General features: G+C 32.6%; 1 protein-coding gene across 1 annotated transcript in view; it reads right to left on the bottom strand.

Annotated features, from left to right (window-relative positions):
• Window positions 1-818: 818 nt before the first annotated feature.
• NCAM2 (neural cell adhesion molecule 2) overlaps window positions 819-25,109 on the bottom strand; it is a 515,285-nt gene continuing 490,994 nt past the window's right edge. Inside the window, exons 16-18 of the mRNA XM_032353026.1 lie at window positions 16,391-16,595; window positions 7,315-7,434; window positions 819-3,159 (exon numbers count right to left, since the gene is read on the bottom strand). Of these exons, the coding sequence (XP_032208917.1) occupies window positions 3,048-3,159; window positions 7,315-7,434; window positions 16,391-16,595 (437 nt within the window). The 3' untranslated portion in view covers window positions 819-3,047. The remainder of the gene's footprint in view (window positions 3,160-7,314; window positions 7,435-16,390; window positions 16,596-25,109) is intronic.

Genomic DNA, 25,109 nt, shown 5'->3' with positions numbered 1-25,109 from the left:
AAAACTAGAGAAACATTACATTAATGTTAGACATTAGCATCAATAGAATGGCAATAAATCAATCCACAAAAATAATAAATAAATTTTTAGAAGTCACAATTCTAAATTCTTTTGAAGAGCATTGTAAAATATGTAGACACATTAATTTGCGCCAGTTTTAGAAACAGAACATTTATCAAAATGCTGATATTACTATTCTTTCTTATATATTATTGAATATAGATTGTCATTGCCTAATTGCACATAATCTATCAAGAAATACCAATATTTTTAGCGATATTTTTCTTCTTTGCTTAAATTAGCATAGGGTTCTGATAATTTAACGCTACTTATATTCAGTCAACTCTTTTGACATTTTATACTAACATTTAAGAGTACCTTCAAACAGTAAAAATAACATTTTTACAGTTTTATGGCATGTTTAATCTAGAATAAGAATGAAAAATAAGAACAGATTATTTCAGTTCTACTCATGTTTTACAATTTACTACACGCATTTCTTATTTGGAAACTTTTACAGATATAGTAAGTTGGAGCATTCCCTTGACATGTTATTATTATTATTATTTATTATTATTATTTTAATCACAGTATTGCCTTGCTCCTGCATGGCACAGATTTCAAGGACAAGAGATAAGGACCACTCAGACAACTGAAGCAGTGCACTTGAAACAGTCTGACTAAAATTAGTTTCAAATTATCTGTTAACCTCAGATCATTACTCCACATTAGTGGCAAGAAGTTTAATAGCATATATATGCATATGTGTGTGTGTATATATATATATGTATATATATAAAAGAAATATTAAAGTAAATTTCTTTACATGGAAAGTCCAAAGAAATGAGAGAGACAGAACTTTCAAATTGAAGAAACACAAAAATATTTGTTCTTTATTATGATTTCTCTGCTCTTGAAGTATAGCACAAATATAATAATAGTAAACATGCTAAACTGGTTTCTCAGTTTTCCTAATTCTTTCACCATTATTAGTTTAAAGCCAGCCCTATCCAGGAAAGAATAGCATTCATGGCTATTGCTTTATGGACATTTTACTAAGCCTGTGAACTTTGCACAAACAAATTCAAGTACTTTGACTAGTTATAGTACATTGGTACAAAAGGGGAAAAAACAGTCAGATAAAGCAAACAGGTGATCAGACAAACATAACTTAAATAGCAACAATCAAATCTATCAAAAGACCAGTTGGATAATTTCTACTCAAATTGCTAGGTAGGCACAGGAATTCTTTTTCTTCAGAATACGCCAGAAAAAATACCAAGGGGGAGATTCCTGCACTATAATCCTGTGAATTATGGCAACAATGTTGGAGATATAGTGCACGAACATGCAGACGGACACATTCTGTCCTGCTAATGATTAAAGGTTTATAAAATTAGTTGGTTGTCTCTCCTTGCCTGACAGTTTCTAGCACTTTGTAAATAAAAGTGTTGATGAGTAGCATTAATATTTCATTGAACATATTCATCAAATTATCTCTTTAGAGAGATACATTAAGCAGGTTGCTCTGCACTGTTAAAACTCTCCTCCAATGTTCTATTGGTATGCATTCCCCAACCAGTCAATATTTGAGCTATAATACCACCTGAAAACGCTAAAGATTATGAATGTAATGGGGCCTAAAGAAACCTTTGGCTCTCTAGGGTAACAAATAATCTAAAACTTGCTCCCAACTGGTATGTATATTTATAATCATAAATATATTTATTTTACCATACATATGAGGGAAAATCATGTTTTAGTCTTTTACCTCTGGGAGCTTGCATAGCTTGGAAGTTAATAAGTATTTTATTGTGGTATAGGCCCTAACAAGTAACATTAGAAAGTTTGTGTTGAATAGCCAAGGAATTTCTTCAACCAAAGTTGTTTATCAAAATCTTAAAATGACTTCTAGCTACAACATCCAGAAGAAGATCAGATAGTGGCAATTCAGGTGTTTATCACTAACACTTCAATGGCATGTTTAAATGTTATTTTCTTCTTTGTTTAACCACTAAGGATTTTAATTTCCATTAGCCGATTACATTTAATGATTGACCCGTAACACTGGGAAAATGAATATTTAAACAAAGTTCATCTAAAACAATGGTCAAAAATATATCTGAGGATATGGTTTGAAGTATTTCAACACTAAGGGCTTTTTTTGATAAAATTATTTAAAAGTAAAAGATAATCACATATCTATAAATATATCAAGACAACATTGATATTGTTACCATTTCAATTTACTTTATTTGAAGCTGAGGGCAGAAATCAATATTATTTTCACTTGCAATACATTTTCTTGTGTAATCCATTGTGAGTGATTATGGCATATATAAAGAGAGAGATTTACGGAATCTTTCTAATCTAATTTTACACACAACTAGTATTCATTCAAATGGGTAACAATTTTGATCTGGCACTTCAGTCTATCAAAATTAACATTGAAGTAGCACTGTAACTATAACTTTAAAAGAATTTTCCAAAATTTCTCTCAATTTTTAATATCTGCTATAGATAATGGCTCCTTCAAGCCCAAGTTCCCTGAAATTCTCCTGATAAAAAGTGTACCCTTTATTAACTGTTTTCATCTTAAACTGAAATCCATGTTAATAATCTGTTTGCCCAAGATAGTATGAAAATCATGCAGGGCTTTCTTATACATTTAGCTCACAAAGCTTTTGTTTTCTTTTGTTGATTCTTAAACCCTAATTTGTTGGAGAGGTTGTTGGATGAAATATAGAGCACTTTTAACTGTATAACAAATTGCAGTATTTCAATCACAGAATCAAACTGTTACCCAAGAGTTGGTGCCAGTCAGGTCTCTATATTGAAATTCATAACAAAATAAACAACAACAATAACAACAACAACAAAAGGTAATGGACCATGGGCAGGGATATTTGATCATATGTATATGTGTACAAGCTATTCCAAGCTAGAAGTTTCCCAAGAAATTAAGGTCAATGGAATAGTTTTGGTCATAGGGTCACTGCAATCCAAATGCTCTGTGTAGCATTGTTCAAGCCTTTGTGATCTTGGTGTTATGCTTTGCTGTCGTCTTCTTTTGATTGTATGATGTCATTAGAAACCTTAATTTCTATAGTTTCTGGATTTAAGACTTCTTTTCCATTTTCTTCTTTTAAAGGCAATTTTCTGGAAGGAAATAAAAAAATAATGAACTTCATTTTCTAAGGCAATTTGAGTGTTATTCCTTAATACTAAATTACTGTCTTACAGAAGGCAGTGTCTATAATTTTTAGAAAAAAATTAAATTTGTTAAAGTCATATCAAAATGATAGAAAAATAATTAAATAATCAGATAATATTGTCCTTTGTAAAAATGTGATATACTGCAGAATGATGAATGAAACAATGTATCTGTAGATGCACCACATCATTCACTATAGAGTGGCTTGGATTTGATAACCAGTTATTGATACAGAAAATAGAATGGTTTGGAATCTAAACAAGACAGCATCTTTATATCTCAACTAGATGAGTTACTAGTACCTAAGTTTTTTCGAATAAAAGTCCTTAAGAGTTGGGGCACCTGGGTGGCTCAGTGGGTTAAAGTCTCTGCCTTCCGCTCAGGTCATGATCCCGGTGTCCTGAGATTGAGCCCCGCATCGGGCTCTCTGTTCAGCAGGGAGCCTGTTTCCTCCTCTCTCTCTGCCTGCCTCTCTGCCTACTTGTGATCTCTGTCTATCAAATAAATAAATAAAATCTGTAAAAAAAGAAAAGGAAAATTCCTTAAGAGTTGCTACCATGTTCTGTTACATACTTCAAAAGCTGTATTCTAATTCCATATTCAAAAGCTATATTCTAATTCTGAATTAGCTATATTCTTTGGAACTTGATGAAAGTATGTATTTCAGGACTTTCCCACTTTTCTACATTTTCTGTATACGTTTTCTTTAATTAACCTCTTTCACTATCTTTTTTGTTGTTATTTCTGTATCGATTATGAGTACATTTTTTGAGTTGTTACCAATTAAAATCTATTAAGGAAAATAAACTTTCTTTCTTTTTCTCTTTCTTTCTTTCTTTCTTCCTTTCAGATTTTATTTATTTATTTGAGAGAGCAAGAGCAGGGAAAGGGGAAGAGGAAGAGAGGGAAGCCAACTTCCCACTGAGTGAGGAGTCTGACGCAAGGCTGGATCCTAGGACTCTGGAATCATGATCTGAGCTGAAGGCAGATGCTTAACTGACTGAGCCACCCAGGTACTGCTTTATTTCTTAATGATAGCTTCACAACTCTTACTATGATGACAATGATGCAAGATATGTTTTTTTCTACCAGTTTTGAATTCAATAGTTTATGATTACTCCTTATGTACACAGCTTTGGGGTTAAAATTTCCCCCCAGACAAGATATTTTTTCCACATAAAAAAAAAATTCAAGTTCAATTCTGTACTTTAATGTCACCATTTCGTGGGGTAGTGAACGTTACTATGCCAGTTTCTCCAGAATTTACTTGTAATTTCTTTTCTATTTTTGAATGGGAAGAGCAAGCCATTAAATTCTGAAGATCAAAGCTATTATGTGAAAATTAACCAGTCAAAAGTAAGTCATGGTAAAAGTTACTATGACCCATTCCTGGTAATGAAATAGCATCTACTTTGTACCCAATAGGGCATGTTCTTTTATGTGTATTATAAATAATGTCTTCACAGTTCTTCCATTCTTCCGTTTGGTAAACTTTGATAAAAAAAAGGTAAAACCAATGTGTCACCTCTAAGCAGCAAACTATAGAGAAATATAGAGAAATTTAGAGCTTGGATAAGAGGTTACCATGATGCTTAATATATCTCTTACTCAAATAATTATAACACTGGAATTAACCAGTGTTTTCAAATATTTATTAGATGATGAATTTTTGCATATAAAATTTTCACTACGTCAATTTACGTTAAATTGGTTTTTTTAAATTACAGTTAATTCTATTATTTTTTATTGACTATTTTCTATAATTGAGGGTTGGAGTAGTTATTGATCATCTTTTTTGTTTTGTTTTATTTTTTTGCACAATATTGCCCTGTCACATGTAAAGGCATTTTCTTAGCTAGTTTTTTGTCTGGTTTGGTTTGGTTTGCATTTTTAAGTTTATATATATTAAGTTTATATATGCCTATAGGTAGTTTATATGTACCTGGTTCTTGGCTAGTTTTCATATATAAATATAAATACACACACACACACACACACACACACACACCCCTCCCTAGTTCTTGGCTAGCTTACATACACACCAATATCTCATTGTAGATGTTAATCAATAGATAGAAATTTATTTATTTACATTTTTAAAAAGATTTGTATTTATTTATTTATTTACTTATTTGGCATAGACAGAGAAATCACAAGTAGACAGGGAAGCAGGCAGAGAGAGAGGGGGAAGCATGCCACCTCCTGAGCATAGAGCCCAGGATGCTGAGATCATGACCTGAGCCAAAAGTAGAGGCTTAACCCACTGAGCCATCCAGGTACCCGTTTTATTTATTTACTTGTTTGTTTGTTTTATTGTGTAAAATTTTGCTTCATTGAAAAGACTTCTAAAACTATAGAACCCACCATGTAAAAGCTGCCTCCACCAGAGGAAACTTCCATTTAATAGGTAATAATCTCTAAATTGCATGACCTGAGGATTTATATGGAAAATTTAGCTGCAGAGTAGTACTTTGTATTTCTCTAAATAGTAATTATTTCAGCCCCTTGAGAGCACATAAGCAGGCATTTCTGAAACAAGTTGTTTTTTTCACTTGTGACAACACTCAACCTTCCATTTAGGATGAGAAGCCTAATCAAATTTCTCTGCAAGTGAGTGTATGCTGGTAAAGAAAAAAAAGATTCTTAAACAAACAAACAACAATAAAATTTAGAGGTAATTTTAGTGAACAGTATTTAAAGAAAAACGTTATAGTCATGGTTTTGTTTGTATTCAATATATTCCATAGAATACTATTTTCTCTCCTTAATAATGCCTTTGGCTTTAATCATTTTAACTTTCATGTTGCCTGAATATGATCTTTGCACATGTTCATCATTTTTGCAAATTTAACTGAAATATCTGCTATGGCTATGATGGAGCTCTGATGGGCATAGAAAGAGGTAAATAATATAATCTTGAATGGAGAGCAAACATCATTTCCTATGTGGACATTAAAATGAAAGACAATTTAACAGTATCTCTTTTTCCAAATGAATATTCTTTCCTTTCAAAGTAGATTGTGTACATATTCACATTATCAATTTTTATTTTAAATTGTGATATTCTTATTCAGAGTAATGGCCAATTTCCTGACCCTTTTTTATTTCAATAAAAATCACATTTTGAGGGCACCTGGGTGGCTCAGTCAAGCGTCTTGCTTTCAGCTCAGGTCATGATCCCAAGGTTCTGGGATCAAATTCCACATTGGGCTCCCTGCTCAGCAGCGAGCCTGCTGCTACCTCTCCCTCTGTGGTTCCCCCTGCTTGTACTCTCAATCTTTGTCTAATAAATAAATAAAATATTTTTTTAAAATCCTATTTTGAAAGTATCAGTTTCTTTTTTAAAAAATATTTATTTTGTTTAAGTTTTATTTTATTTTATTTTAGTTTGAGAGAAAAAGAGAGTGCACAGAGTGAGAGAGCACAAGCAGGGCCAGGGCAGAGGGAGATGCAGATTCCCCACTGAGCAAGGACCCAAAAGCCAGACTCAATCCCAGGACCCTGGGATCATGACCTGGACCAAAGGCAGACGCTTAACCGCTGAGCCATCCAGGTACCCCTTATTTATTTATTTTAGAGAGAGAGAGAGAGAGAGAGAGAGAGTGCATCTGTGAGTGGGGGGAGCGGGAAAGGGCAAAGGGAGGGGGAGAGAGAATCTCAGGCAGACTCCCTATTGAATACAGAGTCTGAGACAGGGCTCAACCTCATCACCCTGCGGTCCTGAGCTAAACCGAAATCAAGACTCAGAGGCTTAACCTTAATTGACTGACTGTGCACCCCAGATGCCCTGAAAATATCACTTTCTTAAGAGCAAAATAAATGTAAGAAAATCCAACTCTAACATGTGCCATCTTTTTGACATTTTTACATAAAATTATAAATATATGTTTGAATAGTAGATTTTCTCTGGCATTGATACAAAATTTTCATGTGGAATGTTTCCCTAGAAAATGGTTTTTGATATTCTCATTTATTTTCTCTAAAAAGAAGCACTTTTCTATAAATAATGTTATTTGTATATATATGCTACAAGTAATGATAAGATGTTATTATTTTATAAATATTTATCTAAAAATAATTAAGCATCTGAAGCTACTTACTCAGGTTCTGTTAGTGGTGTGGTTTCATTTGGCTCATTTACTGGGCTCCCATCCTCATGATTAGTGATTCTTTCATCCTCTGTCCTCATCTCCACTATTGGTTCTTTTGATCCATCTTTCCTAGAAAAATAAACAAACAAAAAAACCTTATTCATGTAATGTAAAAATGGACACATTATGAAACATAGTTTAGAATCTCCACTTAACCCCATCTCCCCTCACTAAAACCCAACATGGTCAGATTAAGAATACCACTAATTTTTTTTTCCCATTAAAATTCATCTCACCTGCATAATTTTTCACTCAGAAAAAAATAGAAAGGAGAAATTCCATTTATCTAAGATTTTTTTTCATCAAAATTGTGTTAATGTTTTGCAGAAGTCCAAATTTTGTCTTTTTTATTTTTTTTAAGATTTTATTAATTATTTGATAGACAGAGATCACAAGTAGGCAGAGAGGCAGGAAGAGAGAGAGAGAGAGGAGGAAGCAGGCTCCCTGCTGAGCAGGGAGCCCGATGCGGGGCTTGATCCCAAGACCCTGAGATCATGACTTGAGCCGAAGGCAGAGGCTTTAATCCACTGAGCCACCCAGGTGCCCCAAGAAGCCCTAATTTTAAATGTGATCACGCAGTTTACTTTGGGAAATAAATAAAAAAATATTATGTTATAGGAAATTAGGTCATGAAGTAGCTTTTCCCCCAACTAGCCATATGCTTTAGGTTTTTTTAATTTGAAATATAACATCAGAAATATTATTTCTATATTAAAATTTAGAAGATAAAATTTATATATATGAGACGTTTCATTGCTTTAAGTGTTTCTATGAATTATATGAATGATTTTAATGATAATGTGATATTGACTTTACATATTCATGTTTTCAAGAAAATAGTTTACATAAAACAATATTATAACATATATGCATGATGTTTTCATTTGTAATTTAAAATTCTTGTCATCATTATTGGATTTTTAAAATATGAAAATAAGTATAATTTTATATAATTGTGAAATTTTTGTAAAATTAGAAAGTTTACTGCAAAGTTTCATTCCTTAATAAATGAACAAAAAGAAAGAAAAATAAGGAAAGGATTTAGTAATGATAAAGGATAAAGTGAGATATAAGCATCGGGAATGATATCCTCATAATATAGATTATAATTAAGGAGCACATACAAAAAAAAATGTAAGGGAGGGATAAGGGTCCTTACCTACCCAGGTACATAGTCTTACTATACAAACCTGCAACTGTATTCTAACAAATTTCCCAAATGAAATGAAAACCTATGCCATGTAAAAATCTCCACATTAATGTTTATAGAAGTTTTATTCATAATTGCCCCAAATTGGAACCAACTAAGATGTCCTTCAACAGGTCAATGGATAAATAAACTGTGGTACATCCACACAATTAGATATTATTCAGCAATGAAAAGAAATGAGCTATCAAGTCAAAAAAGACATGGGAGAACTTTAAATGCATATTGCCAAGGAAAATAAGCCAGTCTGAAAAGGCTATGTACTATGTATTCCCAAATACATTGCATTCTGTAAAAAAGCACGGTTACAGAGAAAATAAAAAGATCAATGTTTGCCAGGGGTTCAAGGTGAGGGAAGGAGGTAATGATGGAGCACTGGGCACATTAAATATATTTAGTATTGTAATGATAGATATATGACATTAAAATTAGTTCTTAAAAATCAAGTACACTAGTAGTACACAACAAAGAAATTAAACAAAAAAACCCCAACAGTGGCACAGATCTTAAAAATGCTGACTCTGTAGGTCCTTCACATATAAGCACATCGAAATCTGAAGAGTCAGTGTCAGTAGAAATGGAAGAAAATCTAGAACTCTATAATTCAGAATTGGTAGTGAACAACCCTTTATACCTCTAAAATGCAAATATTTGTGAGAACTGGCAATTAGGAAATGTTCATCAACCTGAATAGGGACTTCAAGGAAGCAAGATCTCTATAGTAGTAAAGATAATTAAAGAGCCCACCACAATTAAATTTTAGTTTGATGATGTTTTGTTTGCTGTTGTTATTCTGCAATTGATTCTTTTAAACAATTCTTCATAATATCAATGTTATTAATGACATAGATGATGATACTGTTTGGAAAAATGTGGCTATTGATGATTCTGAGCAAAAAAGTGACTCAAAAGGTTGGATTTTATGTTTAATTATATTAACAACAGGTGCAGATCTATGGGTATGGATTAAACAAAACAGAATGCAAAAAAAATAAGATGGCGGATTTGGATTTTAATTGTATACTCCTTATTGAAAATAATATGTTAACAAACCACTTTAAACTGGAAATGATAAAATAGATATTACTAAAAGGAAGTTAAAGTGTTATAAGAGAACATGGTGTGTTGTCTTAAAATCCTTATTTTTGTTTTTAGTAATCTTTTACATTTTTAACTAACTGGTCTATTCATATATTATAGAATTCTTCAAAAGATATATAGAGAAAAGTATACCCCCTGTCATTTCCTGTTTACGGGATATTTAGTTACCTATCATAAAGACAAGGACACTTTCAAATTGTGTGTTCCAGAGACATTCCTTCTATTCATATACTAACATATATGCATACAAATGCAAGGAGTTATTTTTAAACAAATGGTACATACTGACTGAATATAATTTTGTCTTTTCAATGAATACTAGAATATTTAGAGCTGCCTCTTCTTTTTCATGGCACATATTATCCCATCATATGTATGCACCACCATATATTTGGCTAGTGTCCAACCAACAGACATTTAGGTTGTTTCCAATATCTTCTATTACAGTAAATACTACAAGGAGTATTAAAATGCATATTTTTTAAAGATTTTATTTATTTATTTGACAGACAGAGATCACAAGTAGGCAGAGAGGCAGGCAGAAAGAGAGAAGGAAGCAGGACCCTGGGATCATGACCTGAGCTGAAGGTAGAAGCTTTAACCCACTAAGCCACCCAGGTGTGCCTGAAATGTATATTTTACTTGCCCTTCGGTGATAATATCTGAAGCACACTAATAATTTACATGAGTCTAATTCCCATCCTTTATAAATTATATTTAATCATACTTGAAGTGATATCAGAATTATTACTGATATTTTCTGTGGAATTGTAAAAAGTGATAAAGCAATATTTTATTTAAATTGTCATAAAAAAGTATGCCATGGTTTATGGACAATTCACAATGTATAGACTGTAAAAACTAAATAAATTCCTGCCAGGTTTCTAGAACTGATTATTAAGCAAGAAATGACAAGCAGAGCAGAATAGTTAAGAGGATATGCCCTGGGACCAAACTAGCTGACTCTCACTCACTCACTGCATAAGCATTTCTCTGTCCTGTTGCCTGGATAGTAAACCAGAGATGATAATGACACCAAATTAATTTCTACAGTTTTTAGAATAGTGCCTGATATTAATTAAGCAGGACTTTGATTAAGCAGGACATTGATTAAACAGGACTTAATCAATAACTGTCTTCAGTATTCTAGGAGGGCAAGGAGGCAAGGAGGATTTAGTGCTAAGAAATACATTACTAAAACTTGCAACTTAAACAAACTGAGGGAAAACAAAATGAAAATATCTCAAAGCACATAAGAAATAAATATTTATAAAATTCATAAGTTTTGAAATAAAAATGGAAAGATTCATATAATTAATGGTATCAAAAGCAAAATTCAAACTTTGGGATAGACTGGGGAAAATATTAGCAACAAATACAACATCAAATAATTAAGGGTCACATTATATAATTAGAAAGTAAGAGAAAAGTTGAATAACTCCATGGACATGTGTGCAGAATACAAACAAGAAATTCACAGAAGAGGGGTGGCTGGGTAGCTCGATGGGTTCAAGCCTCTGCCTTCGGCTCAGGTCATGATCCCAGGGTCCGGGGTTTGAGCCCCACATCGGGCTCTCTGCTCAGTGGGGAGCCTGCTTCTTCTTCTCCCTCTCCCTCTGCTTGCCTCTCTGCCTATTTGTGAGCTCTATCAAATAAATAAATAAAATCTTTAAAAAGAAAAAAAAAAGAAATTCCCAGAAGAAATAAAGTGACCAAAGTGGAATCATAAAACAAATAAGTTCAGAATTTACCTGGATCAGAAAAATGAAAATTTTAAATGGTATCTTTCACTTATTATATTAAGAAATAAAAATTGATAATATTTAGTGTTTGAGAAACTATATAGAAATATATATTCTCTGATTTTATTAGGAGTATGAATGAGTATAACATTTTGTGGGCAATTTGTCAGTATTTTTCAATTTTGATTTACATTCCATGTCTAAGAACATAATGTACATTTACAATAAGATTTATGTAAAAGTTAAATTCAAACCACATATCATACTTTAATATGATAAAATATTGAAAGTTTCACCTAAATTGTCATGAAAGACAAGGTTAAATGCATTATGGTATTTGATATTGTGGAATACTACTTTATTCTGTGGATTTTTTTCCATCTTTATTCTCTTTGCTTTTTTGTTTTTTTTTAGAGAGAGGTGGGGAGGGCCAGAGAGAGGAAGGGAGAGAGACAATCTTTTTTTTTTTTTTTTTTTTAAAGATTTTATTTATTTATTTGACAGAGAGAGATCATAAGTAGACGGAGAGGCAGGCAGAGAGAGAGAGAGAGAGAGGCAAGCAGGCTCCCTGCTGAGCAGAGAGCCCGATGCGGGACTCGATCCCAGGACCCTGAGATCATGACCTGAGCCGAAGGCAGCGGCCTAACCCACTGAGCCACCCAGGCGCCCCGGGAGAGAGACAATCTTAAGCAAGCTCCATGCCCAGCGCAGAGCCCAACACGGGGCTCTCTCTCATGACCTGACATCATGACCTGACCTGAATTCAAGAGTCGGATGCTTAACCCACTGAGCCACCCAGGTGCTCCTCTGTTTTCTTTTAAGTTCTGGTATCTTCTATTAAGATCTCTTCAAAGCTCAGAGATTCTTTTTTCAGCCATGTGTAGTCTACTGGTAAGATCATCAGGGGCATTCTTCATTTCTATCAGGATCTTTTTGGTCTCTAGCATTTCTTTTGGATTCTTTTTCAGAATTTCCATTTCTCTGCTATGGCCCATCCCTTCTTGCATGCTGTCCTACAGTGTTCTCACCATATTTATCATATACTTAAAAAAAAATCTTGGTCTGATAATTCTAACATCCCTGCCTTTTTTTGAATCTGGCCCTGATGCTTATCTTATCTTTTGCCTTGAGTATACCTTATAGTTTTCCTTGATATTGGGACATGATGTACATTTTAGAAGGAACTGCTAAGTATAGGCATTTAGTAATGTGGTGGTAAAGTGGGGTGTGGAGAGATTGCCTTCAATAGTCCTGTCATTAGGCCTCAGTCATTAGTAAGTCTGAGGCCCTGGACTCTAAACTTCACAATTTCTTCTCAGGATCACCCCTCTTAAGTGAGTCAGGATGGCTGGAGTGGACTGGAGTTATGCATTTGCCTTCCCTCATGTGGCAGTAGAGGAAGCTGGTTTGGATATCTCTCTGTACATTGAAAAGGCATTTTCACACACTTACACACACACACACACACACACACACACACGCACATTTCGGCTAGTTAATTTCTATTAGTTTTCAATATTTTATTTCCTTTACAACCTAAGTCTAACCAGGAAAATCTTTTTTTTTTTTTACACGTAGCATTTATAACAAAAACTACTTACTTATTCATCCATTTGATGGTTTTTTAACTGATATGTTTTCCCAGCAGAATAAAAGCTAGATGATGAAAGGGACTAGTTTACTTTTCCTTATGGTTATATCTCTGTGGCTTAGAACAGTGCTTGACTATGTAGGTGTTCAATAAATATTTATTAGCTCAAATTAATGCTTGGGTGAACAAGAGTATAAGCATAGTTTGATAAAGTAGAAATCATTCACTATTTTTATTAGATAAAAGAGAATGCAAGATAAATGTAAGTTTAATTTAAATTTATTAGAGCCAAATAATGGAATATTCTAGAACTTTACCTGAAAGACATTCTGTATGCCACTGACTTTAATTTCTCTTTTCTGGAACTTGATATTCTTTAAACAAGAATATTCTAAGTGTGTAATTAACATACTATATAATAAATCTGCATAGTCCTGTAATTGTAATAACATGAAAGTACTAGTCTAAGCATACTTCTGATCATGTTTAGAGGCCAGTAGAGATCAATCCATCAAATCAGCTATATTCTATTTCCCATTGTGATTTTATATAATATTTTTGAAAAAAATATGTACAATATTTTCCCAATTCAAACAATGAATTTTTGAAAAAGAGTTGAAAAGCATTTTCCCAAAGCAGGGGAAATGATGATGTAAAAAGTTATGATGGATAACAAACACAGAATGAACTCCATGCTTTCATCTTCCCAATTCTTTAAGGTTAATTAAACCCAGCAGGACCTACAAACCAAAGTGTTGATGGATAAATTACCAATTAATAGAGTGAAATAAAAATAAATGACAGAACTTGAATATACCTCATTGTTTTGCACATAGTCACCAATATCCCTCCAGTTAATTAAGAGAAAAACATGATTTCTCTTTCTTTCACCCCAAAGTCAAATCAATCAACAGTCGTTGACTCTACCTCAGCTATCTCTAGACTCCATACATTTGTATATGACCACAGTACTAATACTTTGGTCCAAAAGAATATAATTTTTTACCTGGAGTATTTCAAGATCCTCCGACTCACTCTCTCTGATTCTAAATCTTTCCTCTACACCTATCAACCTTCCAGTAATTCATTCTTCAAAAGTAGCTAAAGTAATCCTTAAACACTTATTGGGAATGCCCTGGTCGCTTAGTCAGTAAGTGTCTGACTTTTGGTTTTGGATCGGGTCATGATCTCAGGTTGTAAGATCAAGGTCTGGATGGAGCCCTGTGCTCAGTGTGGAGTCTCCTTGGGATTCTTTCTCTCTCCCTCACCCTCTGCCCTCTTCCAGCTCTCTCTCTCTCTCTCTCAAATAAATAAAATCAATGTATCAATCTATACATATATTTTTTTCTCAATTTGTGAAAAAGAAATTAATATTGAGTTTGGTATGTATTTATTTAGTTAATAAAACAATGTAAAAGCACAGCAGGTAATTAAAAAGCAGAATTTGTTCTAATGAGGAAAGTAGGAGATACTGAATTGTGAATTGATCCCACTCTATTTGCTATGGCACACATTACTATTCCATTCAAGTGTGAAGTAGAGCCTGATTTCTGTTTGTTCTTTGTTGTGTTCTGTGTCCAACAAGTAAGTAGGTGGCATTTTGATTGTGAAATGAATCTAATGTTTTTTTGAAATGAAAATGTATGTTACCTAATTTAGCATCCCATGAAGTGAAAATATCCCTTATAAAGAATCCATAAGAAGTAATCGTGGATGAATTGTGTAGTAGAATTGAAATAGGCTTAGAGATATAAACAAAACAAACAAACAAACATAAAACAATGCAGCTTGTAAAGAATAGATTCTCCTATATTGCTAAGCCTAGAAATTAATATACGAGGTTCTACATGCCTAAATGTATGTACATAAAAACAAATAAAAATGACTCAACAATAAAAATAAATGACTTACTGATAAACAGAACACCATGAATGAATCTTAAAACATGACTGAATGAAAGAAGCTAGACATAAAAAGAGTAAACATTACAACAATCAATTTCTATCAAGTTCTATAAAGCTAAAAATTATTTATGATGAAAAAAATCAGGATAGTAGTTCTGTGGGACAGGAGGAGGAATATGAGTTGTCTGGGTAGAAACATAAAAGAAATTTTAAGGATGATGCTAAGTTTCTGAATTTTGGTAAGGCTTAGGTTATACAGATATGAACATTTGTCAAAACTCATCAAACAGAATATTTTATGCATTTTACTCTATGCAAGTTTTACCTAAAGAAAACATTAACAAATTTTGAACTGCATGCAATGATAGGCAAGTTGAACTGTGTAGAGGTTAAGTGTATGGATACCTTTGAAATGCAAGTAAAATAATGGATTGAAGGACAGATAAATATGGGATAAGAGAAATATAATGAAATATTTTTTATAGAATCCAAGTATTTGATAAATGGTTGTTGACTATAAAATTCTTTTAACTCTTTTGTATGTTTTAGACGTGTTACAGAAAGAGTGTAATATTTAAAAAAGTAGAGGAAATGTTCTTAATTCTTTAGAATAGTTATTTTTGATTACAGGTTTAATATACACACATATGTATATGTATACAAACACACATACACATATACATTGTGTGTTTATATTACATGTGAGTATGCATGCTCTCCTGTGCCTTCTAACTTTTCTTTACATTGAGCCTATTGTACTTTTGAGATTAGATTCAAATCTAGCAAAACACCACTGAACAAAACAAAAAGTATTTAAACCTCCTGCTAGCTGCCCTTTTACATGAGAAAGGACTTTTCTATAGAATTCAGCTCTATGTATTTTTGGGGAATTCATATTCTAATTGAATGAGATGCCAACAGAGAGTGCAAAATTCTAACATATAGTCAGCTTTTGATCAAAATTTGGAAGATTAAGTACAGAATCCATACTAATGTATTGCATAGCTCATATAACAGCTCTATTCAACCTTGAAACTTCTATGTAGTGATCTCCTGCATTTGAAGGAATTGCCATAATTTACATTTTTACTCAATTTACCTGTTTTTAACTCAGATTACTGCTGGTGTCCTTCTTTTATTCAGTATAAACTGAAAAACGGTAGGAGAAATCATAAATACATTTGTACTACTGTCTGTATTTCTATTTTTTTTTTCTAATTCTATTTAAATCATAACAGTAATTATTTTTTTGGTGTGGATCCTATTTTTAGATTTATTTCTTAATAGTCTGTTTTCAAAAGCATTTGGCTCTCTAACATGTTATATTTAAGGTCATGTAGGCTTAAAGTCAGAAAGCAGACAGTACAGTGTCCAAGGGTCTTAGAGCCAAGCTCTTTGCTCAGAAAAAAAGTCCGCGAAGAAAGTATGCAAGCTTGACTATGGCACTCGTGTAATGTAACGCGCTGCGAATGCTACTTACAGGTATGCAGCTTTGCCTTCTTCGAGTTCTTTACTTTTCCCACTAGAGCCACTTTTCTTCCCGCACATTCTCCTCGTGATGCACATCAATAACCCACATTGTCTAATAAAGAAGCAGCTGACGTCCGTTACCACAAGGATTAGCAAGAGCGCCGCCACGCCCAGGCCAATGACTGCTCCAAGCCCAAGACCATTAAAAAGCGTATCTTAAAAAATAAAAGAAAATAATTTTACTAAGCTCCAAATGAGAAAAAAATAGACAGTTATTTTGAAAATAAATCTTAATGAAAGAATTGGGAAAAAAGTGATAATCACTGGCCCATTTTTTATTTCATAATTGTTGGGAACCATTCTCTGGCTTTCAAACAGTTTTTTAAGCAACTGACATGTGAATGATTTGCAATATTTTTTCAGACTTCATTTAGAAAAAGAAAAAGAAAAATTCTGAAGTAGCTCTCTTTCCAATATCTTTCTTGATTCCCTGAAGAGAATATAATGAATATTATCACATCCCCAACTGTACTCTATCAGAAAGTCACAACCACTAATGGATCATCACATTGTTAAAAGGAAAATATAGTCAAAACTCCTGTAAAAGAAGATTAAGTAAATGTTCCATATGGAATTATCTTAGCTTTAAGTCTTAAACTTGCAAACTATGTGTGCTCTAAGCACTTTGTTTTGACAGAGAACACATTTTAAAAATCTCTATATTTTGAAATATTTTGAAAAATCATCACTTTAGAACAAATGGTTTACTTGCATTTTTTTCAGTTAGTATTTTCATAAATCATTTTAAAAGAGAGGCAAACTTTTATAGAACTATGATGCTTATGACCTTTCTGAAGCGCATCATGGGAAGGTAGGGGATGATGAGAGTCAGTTTTCCTTGACAGGTGGTTGCAAGAACTGCTAGAAGTAATACAGAATTTATCCATGAAAGAGATGACTGGGAGTAGGATGGAATGTGCTGACTGACACAGTAGAAATGGCATAAAGGACAGTGGTAGTGAAAATGAATGAAGTGTTTTATAACTATAGTTGAAGATAAGTGTAGACTACACAGCCACTGCTGTGTTGGCACAAAAGTAAGTACCATGGAAAGAGGTTAAACTGGAGATACTATGTTATCTAGAGGGAAAAAAAGAATTCTTGTAAGACAATTTTAGAGAATGACACCTTTAAAAAAATTATTTATTTGACAGAGAGAGAGAGTACACCCAAGCAGGGGGAGTGGCAGGCAGAGGGAAAGGGAAAAGCAGGCTTCCTGCCTAGTGGGAATCCCCACATGGGGCTGCATTCCAGGACTCTGGAATCATGCCTTGAGCTCAAGGCAGATGTTTAACCCACTGAGCCACCCAAGTGCCCCTATTCAAAATGATTCTTAACCCAATTGGGTTAGCATTTGCTTACATAACATTATAAAATTATAATCATCTTTTTTAACGATAAAATACATTTATTACTTAGCATCATAATAGCATCTTAAGTATGTAAAATGTGTGTAATACAAGTGACAGGGAGAGATGTAGACTTCATTTGGAGAAAATCACTTCTGATAAAATACATATGCAAAACAAAGTTTTTCTAAGTTATATTTTTAGAATTCAGTGTAACATTTGAATAATGAAAAGATTGTGATCTGAAGGAATCAGTATAACTTTTTATTTCAAGTCAACAAGCTGGTGCTGAATGATGACACACCTGTCTGAATCCTAGTTGATTTTTCTACCAAATGACTGAACCTCACATCTATATTTGTTTTATTTTTATTCCCAGGAAATACATGTTTTATTAAAAATACATATATATATATATATATCTGTGACATGGTTCCTGGCACTTTCCCAAGGCGATCTTGTGGTTGACCTGTGCTGGAACATGGAGGTGCTTCTGTAGCATCTCCGTGAAGTTGCAGGTGAGAATTCCTTAAGGATCTTATCAACACACTTGAAACTTTCATGCCCAAGCAAATATACTTTTGATTATAATTCTTTTATTTCTGATAAAGAAAAACAGGAAACAAACATGTAATTGTGTTGGAGGAAAATTAGTTTTTTCCTGCCATTCTCAGAATCTCCATTCCCCATCATACATTATCATACTATTTAGGAGTATTGCCCAGCTAAGATATATTAGCCCAGCTATAATATTTAGGAATATTGCCCAGCTAAGATCTAGAGAAATTACTAGTTTCCATAGCACTGTTCTCTTATCACATGAACCCACTTTGAGGGAAGACTGGAGACAAAAGTATTTTCCAACCATGGGAATTGTTGTTGTTTTCTGCAAAGTTCCAATATGCAAATGGAGAGTGAGAGTCTAAATGTTATTTATCAATTTTCAAAGATATATATATAGGTAAGATTGAAAAAAAACATTAGTGTCTCATGCTATAAAAATAATATATTAAGCAAACCAGGCTTTTAATAATTAAAACAATCATTTTATACATTTTATTCCATTATCCATTTTTAAATAAAAATGATTCTTACCTGAATGTACCATTACAATATAATAAGGACAATTCACTTATGAAATCTCGTTGATTGCATGCAAAGCTAAAATTTTTTTTTCAAAATCCACAGGAATTCATTTTTATATATTGCACATGATTCAAAAACCAAAGCTCAGAAAAGAGTTGAATTTACAAATCTGATTGGGATTAGACCCTCTGGACGTATTGACTGAATAACCCTCTGCTTTAAACTAGTCACTTCTCTGCTACTTCACTTAGGTTCCTCTCACATACAGAATGGTTCCAGGCAATAAATCCCACAGATCAATGATGATCTCCCTTGCCCATTATTAGATCTTCATTTTCTTTCTTCCTTCCTTCCTTCTTTCTTCTTTCTTTCTTTCTTTCTTTCTTTCTTTCTTTCTTTCTTTCTTTCTTTCTCTCAACTTAGGCTTCATACCCAACATAGCTCAGTGCAGGGCTTGAATTCAGGACCCTGGGATTAAAACCTGAGCTGCCCAGTCACCCCTTTATTTACTTTTTTTTTTTTTAAGGATGAAGAGACTGGATTTCTACTTTAATGCCCTAAACCTGGTGTCTACCACATATTGCTGTATATCCTTGGGTGAGGCTGCTAACTTCTCTAAGACTGAGATGCCGCTTTATTAAAATGAGGAAAATTATAGAAACAACAACAATCACAAACTAGATCATGGGGTTTTTAGAAAGACTTCTGTGAATATAATAATGTACCTAATACCTTTAGCATTTATTGCCCAGCACAGAGTGAAAATCTAACAAGTATTGGCTGTATTATTATTGTTGTTGTTGTTGTTATTGCTGCTACTATTGTTTTGCTAGTGTAAAATTCTATGGAAATGAGGTTTTAGTGGAAAAAAAAGACCATCTAAAGTTAAACTAGTCTATAAACATATTTCTTTCATCAGCACTCTAATGTGGGACACTTTCTCTTATTAACCATTGATTAGTCTCTTGGAAATACAGTAATTTTTACTTAGGCTTAGCTAGTTAGCTTTTAAATGATAAATATTTTATTTATGACCTTTTAGCATTAAACCGGTATATTGATCCGTTTCATCTCCATCTTTAGAAAAGCTCTTAGAAACATATTTGTAAAACACCTTATGGTAAAAGAATACTGATACTAAAATAGCTATTACATTTTTCTATAGTGAAACAAAATTATATCTTTTTAACTCATTATAAATGTTGAAGGTAACTTGAAGGTATTTTTATGGAAAATCAAGTATTTCTTGTCATTGCAGAGGATAGAATGTATAGCAAATAGGCTTATGTAATAGATTTGTAATTTTCTTTTGAAAGTTATGGGTTTTTTTTAATTGGTGTAAGAATGTATTTAAATGATAATATTTTCTAACAGCTCATGAAGTTAGGTTATAATAACTATGACAGCCAAATTTTCTAATGTTTTTATTTTATTTTTATTTTTTCTGACACTTATTTACTCTGATGGGGACATGAACTTACTTGTCTTTAGCTTTTTCACAAACAAAATCATGACTACATGTAAAATTATATCACTAGATTTTTTGGGGGGGACTAATGATTTATTTTTCAGTAACATACAGAAAATACTTTCTTTTTAAGTTAATTACAGTTTTAATTATTGAAATAATTGAAACTGAACATAGCAATCATTTAAAGGATTTTAAGTTCAACTTTTCATTTTTAGCTTTCCAGAGTATTTACATATATGCTTTACAATAAATGATATGTTATGATAATTTTTACAACTCCCTTACACAAGAAAACAATGTTATCAGCTCTACTTTACAGATAAGGAAACTGAGGTCCGGAGAGTACTGTGGCTTAAATCATAGGATAACACTTGAAATTAGGTCAGTACAAATTAAGACTATTTGACTTCAGGTTTATATTGTTTATACCTGTGTTAGATGTATTTTGTAGATCATCAAATAATCAAGAGAGGAATAACATAGTAAAATAAATTAAAATGTATAGTTTTCTTACAGAAAATATCTATTTTTTCCCCACACTGTTAGAGGAGGAAGTACTATTTAAATGATGTACAACAATATAAGTCATTTATTTATGTATTTTTGCTATTAGCTCTCTTTTTAGTGATCATTTTTTATTGCTCTTTGAAAAAGGGGATTTTATATTAGAATTTAACAAAAAATAAGAATTACAAAGTTTAAACACCTATTTTTTGGTATATATTTTATTATTGAAAGCAAATAGGAGAATCAGGCTGACTGAATTTGTATAATTTCCCTCCCACCTAACCTTTTTATCCCATGAAATTTATAAATTGGCAAGCTGAACTAATACAAGTCCCCAACCTTTAAGCAATCATATCCTAAGTGAAATAAATACATAAACTCAAAACATTAAAATAAGAAAAAAGAACTTCATTACAAATTTGTCACATTCATGTCTTCATGTTTCTGCTATAGAAATTAACTCACAACTAAAACACTGAATTAATTTTCCATGAAATTTATTACATTTGATAATACTAGTTTTTCAAAAATCTGTATACTATATTCATAAAAGCAGCCTTGGTTTTGGCTCCTTAAATAGTTTAGCATTTTATTTATTTATTTTTCCAATGTGTACATATAATCGTCTCCAAGTAGATTAATAATGACTTTCAGAATTGGAAAAGTAATAAAAACACGAAGAAAAAAAAATTTGTTTTTAATCTAATAGGTCCTAAAAATGGAGATTTCATTTTTCCTCCCAGAATAGTGGTAGTTATTTCTGTAAGAGATATTCCTAAATATCAGTAAGTAAACAGTGTATTAAAGACAAGAAGAGGGGCGCCTGGGTGCCTCAGTGTGTTAAAGCCTCTGCCTTCGGCTCAGGTCAAGATCCCAGGGTCCTGGGATGGAGCTCCGCATTGGGCTCTCTGCTCAGTGGGGAGCCTGCTTCCTCCTCTCTCTGCCTGTGTCTCTGTCTACTTGTGATCTCTGTCAGTCAAATAAATAAATAAAATCTTTTAAAAAAATAAATAAATAAAAAATAAAGACAAGAAGATATTCAAAAACCTTTTGGTGTTTCTCATAACATTTCTAGGTACTATATCCTCCAAAATCACAGTAGGTATACTTTTCTCCTGCTTAAACATACTTTCTTCATCCTGCTCAGAGTAACACACTTTCAAACATCAGTTGGATCTATGGAAAATCTGGGTGTAAATCCATTCACATATATGGTGACATATATATGTCTTATCTGAAAAGAGGTGAAGCAAGTAGCTTTTTGCAGCTGGGTTCCATCTAAGCCATGATACCCAGCCTCTTCAAAATCAGACATCTGGATTATCTAAAGACTTTGTGGCTGCATAGTTTAAAAAAAAAAAAAAAAAAGGACTATCAAACCATTTATGCTTCACAAACTTTCATTGAGTACCAGCCTAATTAGTGTAGAACTAAATGGGCTTCCTGTTATGTGCTAAAATCGAAATAATAAAAATTAACATAAATCTTTAGGTTTATACATTCTTTTAAGTCTTTTTTTACTTAAAAAATGCAAGTTCCTAAAATTTAATTTTATTCATTAATTTCCAAACAACACAGCCAAGGAACAAAAGAGTAAGACTTTTATATTATCAAGGGCATACAGTGAATAGTAAGGGCTTTCACCAGGATAATGTTAATCTTGCATTATAGAAGGCACACCCTAGGATAATGCATCCTTAAAAAAAAAGATATTGCACTAATTTAAAAACCACCTACCATCCTTAAGGATTTCACACAGTTTGTCATTGTGTTGTTAGATGAGCTATTTTCAAAAAATTATCTGTCACTTACAGACTTGGGAATTATCTTAAATTGGTAAATTAAATTTATGTTTTGTGATTTTCTCCTAGGATCCCCCAAATTAACAAAGAATAAAAAGGTGTAGCAGAGGGGTGCCTGGGCGGCTCAGTGGGTTAAGCCTCTGCCTTCTGCTCAGGTCATGATCTCAGGGTCCTGGGATTGAGTCCCGCATGGGGCTCTCTGCTTAGCACAGAGCCTGCTTCCCTCCCTCTCTCTGCCTGTCTCTCTGCCTACTTGTGATCTCTGTCTGTCAAATAAATAAATAAAATCTTAAAAAAAAAAAAAAAAGTGTAGCAGGGAGCGCAAAAGTATAGGAATGAGACAAGGGTCTAGACTGGTTCAACAAAATAATTAAAAAAAATTTTTTTTGAAGTTATACAGGTTTTAATAAGTTTAACAATTTTAGTAAGTTTTACAATTTCAAGAGAAATGTCTTATTATGCAATGATAAGGCTTTGTAATCCCTACTGGGAACACTGACTTGTTAAACAGAACCTAAATCATGTGAGATGTGTCTTTGGACTTGATAGTCTTCTTTCATCTAAACTAAATGGGGAATCAGGCATGTGTAAATGTGATATTTATGTATTTCAGTCATTTAGAAAAAAATCATTCCAAACATTAGGAGAAGGAAGGGAAACATGAAGGGGGGGGAGGTTAAAGGGGGAGACGAACCATGAGAGACCATGAAATCTGTGAAACAAACTGAGGGTTTTAGAGGGGAGAGGGGCAGGCTGTGTGAGCCTGGTGGACAGTATTAAGGAGGGCACATATTGCATGGAGCACTGACAGTATTAAGGAGGGCACATATTGCATGGAGCACTATACACAATGAATCATGGAACACTACTTCAAAAACTAATGATATACTGTATAGTGAATAACATAACATAGTAAAAACATAGAAATAAATAAATAAATAGAAACAAAAATATATGTATATTTGAAAAAAACATGACTTTCAGGTCAGCTTGGTAGACATAATCACAAATTTAAAAAGTAAGTTTTGATTTATTCATATTATAAAATTCGCTGTTAAAAGGGAAGTGTTAAAACCACAGATATTTCAGTCTGAACACAATATCTCATACTATTTCCATTTCTCCAAATACCACATTTCTCTCTGTGTCATGACCATGGGCCTCCTGCATTTATGGTGCCTGGTGTTCATTCTTGAATTGATGGATCTATTCCATTTTAATTCATATTTAATTGCCCTGTTTGAAATAAAGGTTTGGACTTCTAAGGTTTCCAGTGTCTGGTTAATAACTGTATTAATTAGAAAGAAGGAGGACATTGTTACAAATTGCCTCAGCAAAGAGGATTAAAAATACCATTTTCCATTAATTTAAAAAATTTAAAAATCAAGCAGCAAATTCAAGAGCCACTGTAATTGGATTTTATACTCTTTGTACCCTCTAAGGTACTTTTATTATTGCTTCTGCGTACATCCAGAAAAAAATGGAGTGTACTCTCCTAAGATAGATGTTTTTCATATAAATTATAAACAGGTAAATTTTATGACATATTTATACTTTGATAGACACAATGCAAAGCAATGTATTGTTCATATTTTGTGGTTCACTCACTGCATTAGCTATAACTAAATCATGATTACAATTTTATTGTTACATTATTGGTAAAATGTGGGTAAAATTCTCATGTATCCTAGCTAAAATATTCTTTGAGAATCATATTATGAAAACAGTTTGGGAATTCCAAAGCATCGTAAAAATGCATTATTATTTCATGTGTTATACTTACTACTTTATGCTCACTTTGTTTTAGTAACTTTTTATTTTTGTTTCTTGTTTATAGTACTTTCTTTTAAAAAAATAGAACTTTTCCACTTTTACCCACAACATTCCTTGATTTTAGAAACTTAAACATTTCAATTTTGCTAACCTTTATGAACAATGATGCATAAAAATAATTGTAAATTCATATTTACAGTTTACAAGTGAATTTTTATTATTGTTTTTGATAAATTATCTTTATTAAGGTCTAAGGTTTTAGATCATTTTCATTCTTCCGGTTTTAGACGTGCATTTCACTGTGACTAGAACTCAACATGGTTAAATATCATTCCTTTTTTAATTGTTATTCATATAGCAAGTTATCTTTCTGGTCATTCCCATACTACTGTATGTCAAATGAAAAGCTGTCTCGATCTTTGTAAGAGTAATGTTAAAATAAATGAAAGCAAAAGAATTATTAAAAATTCTCTTATTGTCACTGACGGATGAAACTGACTTTTGCCTGGTTTGGGATAAAAATATATTCCTTTATTTTTATTTATTTATTTTTTTTAATTCCCTTCCATAATTCACTTGCCTTCTTTATCTCATCATCAGATTTTTTTGTTGTTGCTGTTATCATTATTGTTTCTTTTGTTGTTATAGTTATTTTGTGTATTTTAGACACATTTGTCTTCA

Source organism: Mustela erminea, chromosome 1 (assembly GCF_009829155.1).
Source record: "Mustela erminea isolate mMusErm1 chromosome 1, mMusErm1.Pri, whole genome shotgun sequence".
NCBI classification, from domain to species: Eukaryota; Metazoa; Chordata; class Mammalia; order Carnivora; family Mustelidae; genus Mustela; species Mustela erminea.
The sequence above is the reverse complement of the archived record's forward strand: the minus strand, read 5'-3'. Positions and strand labels throughout refer to the sequence as shown.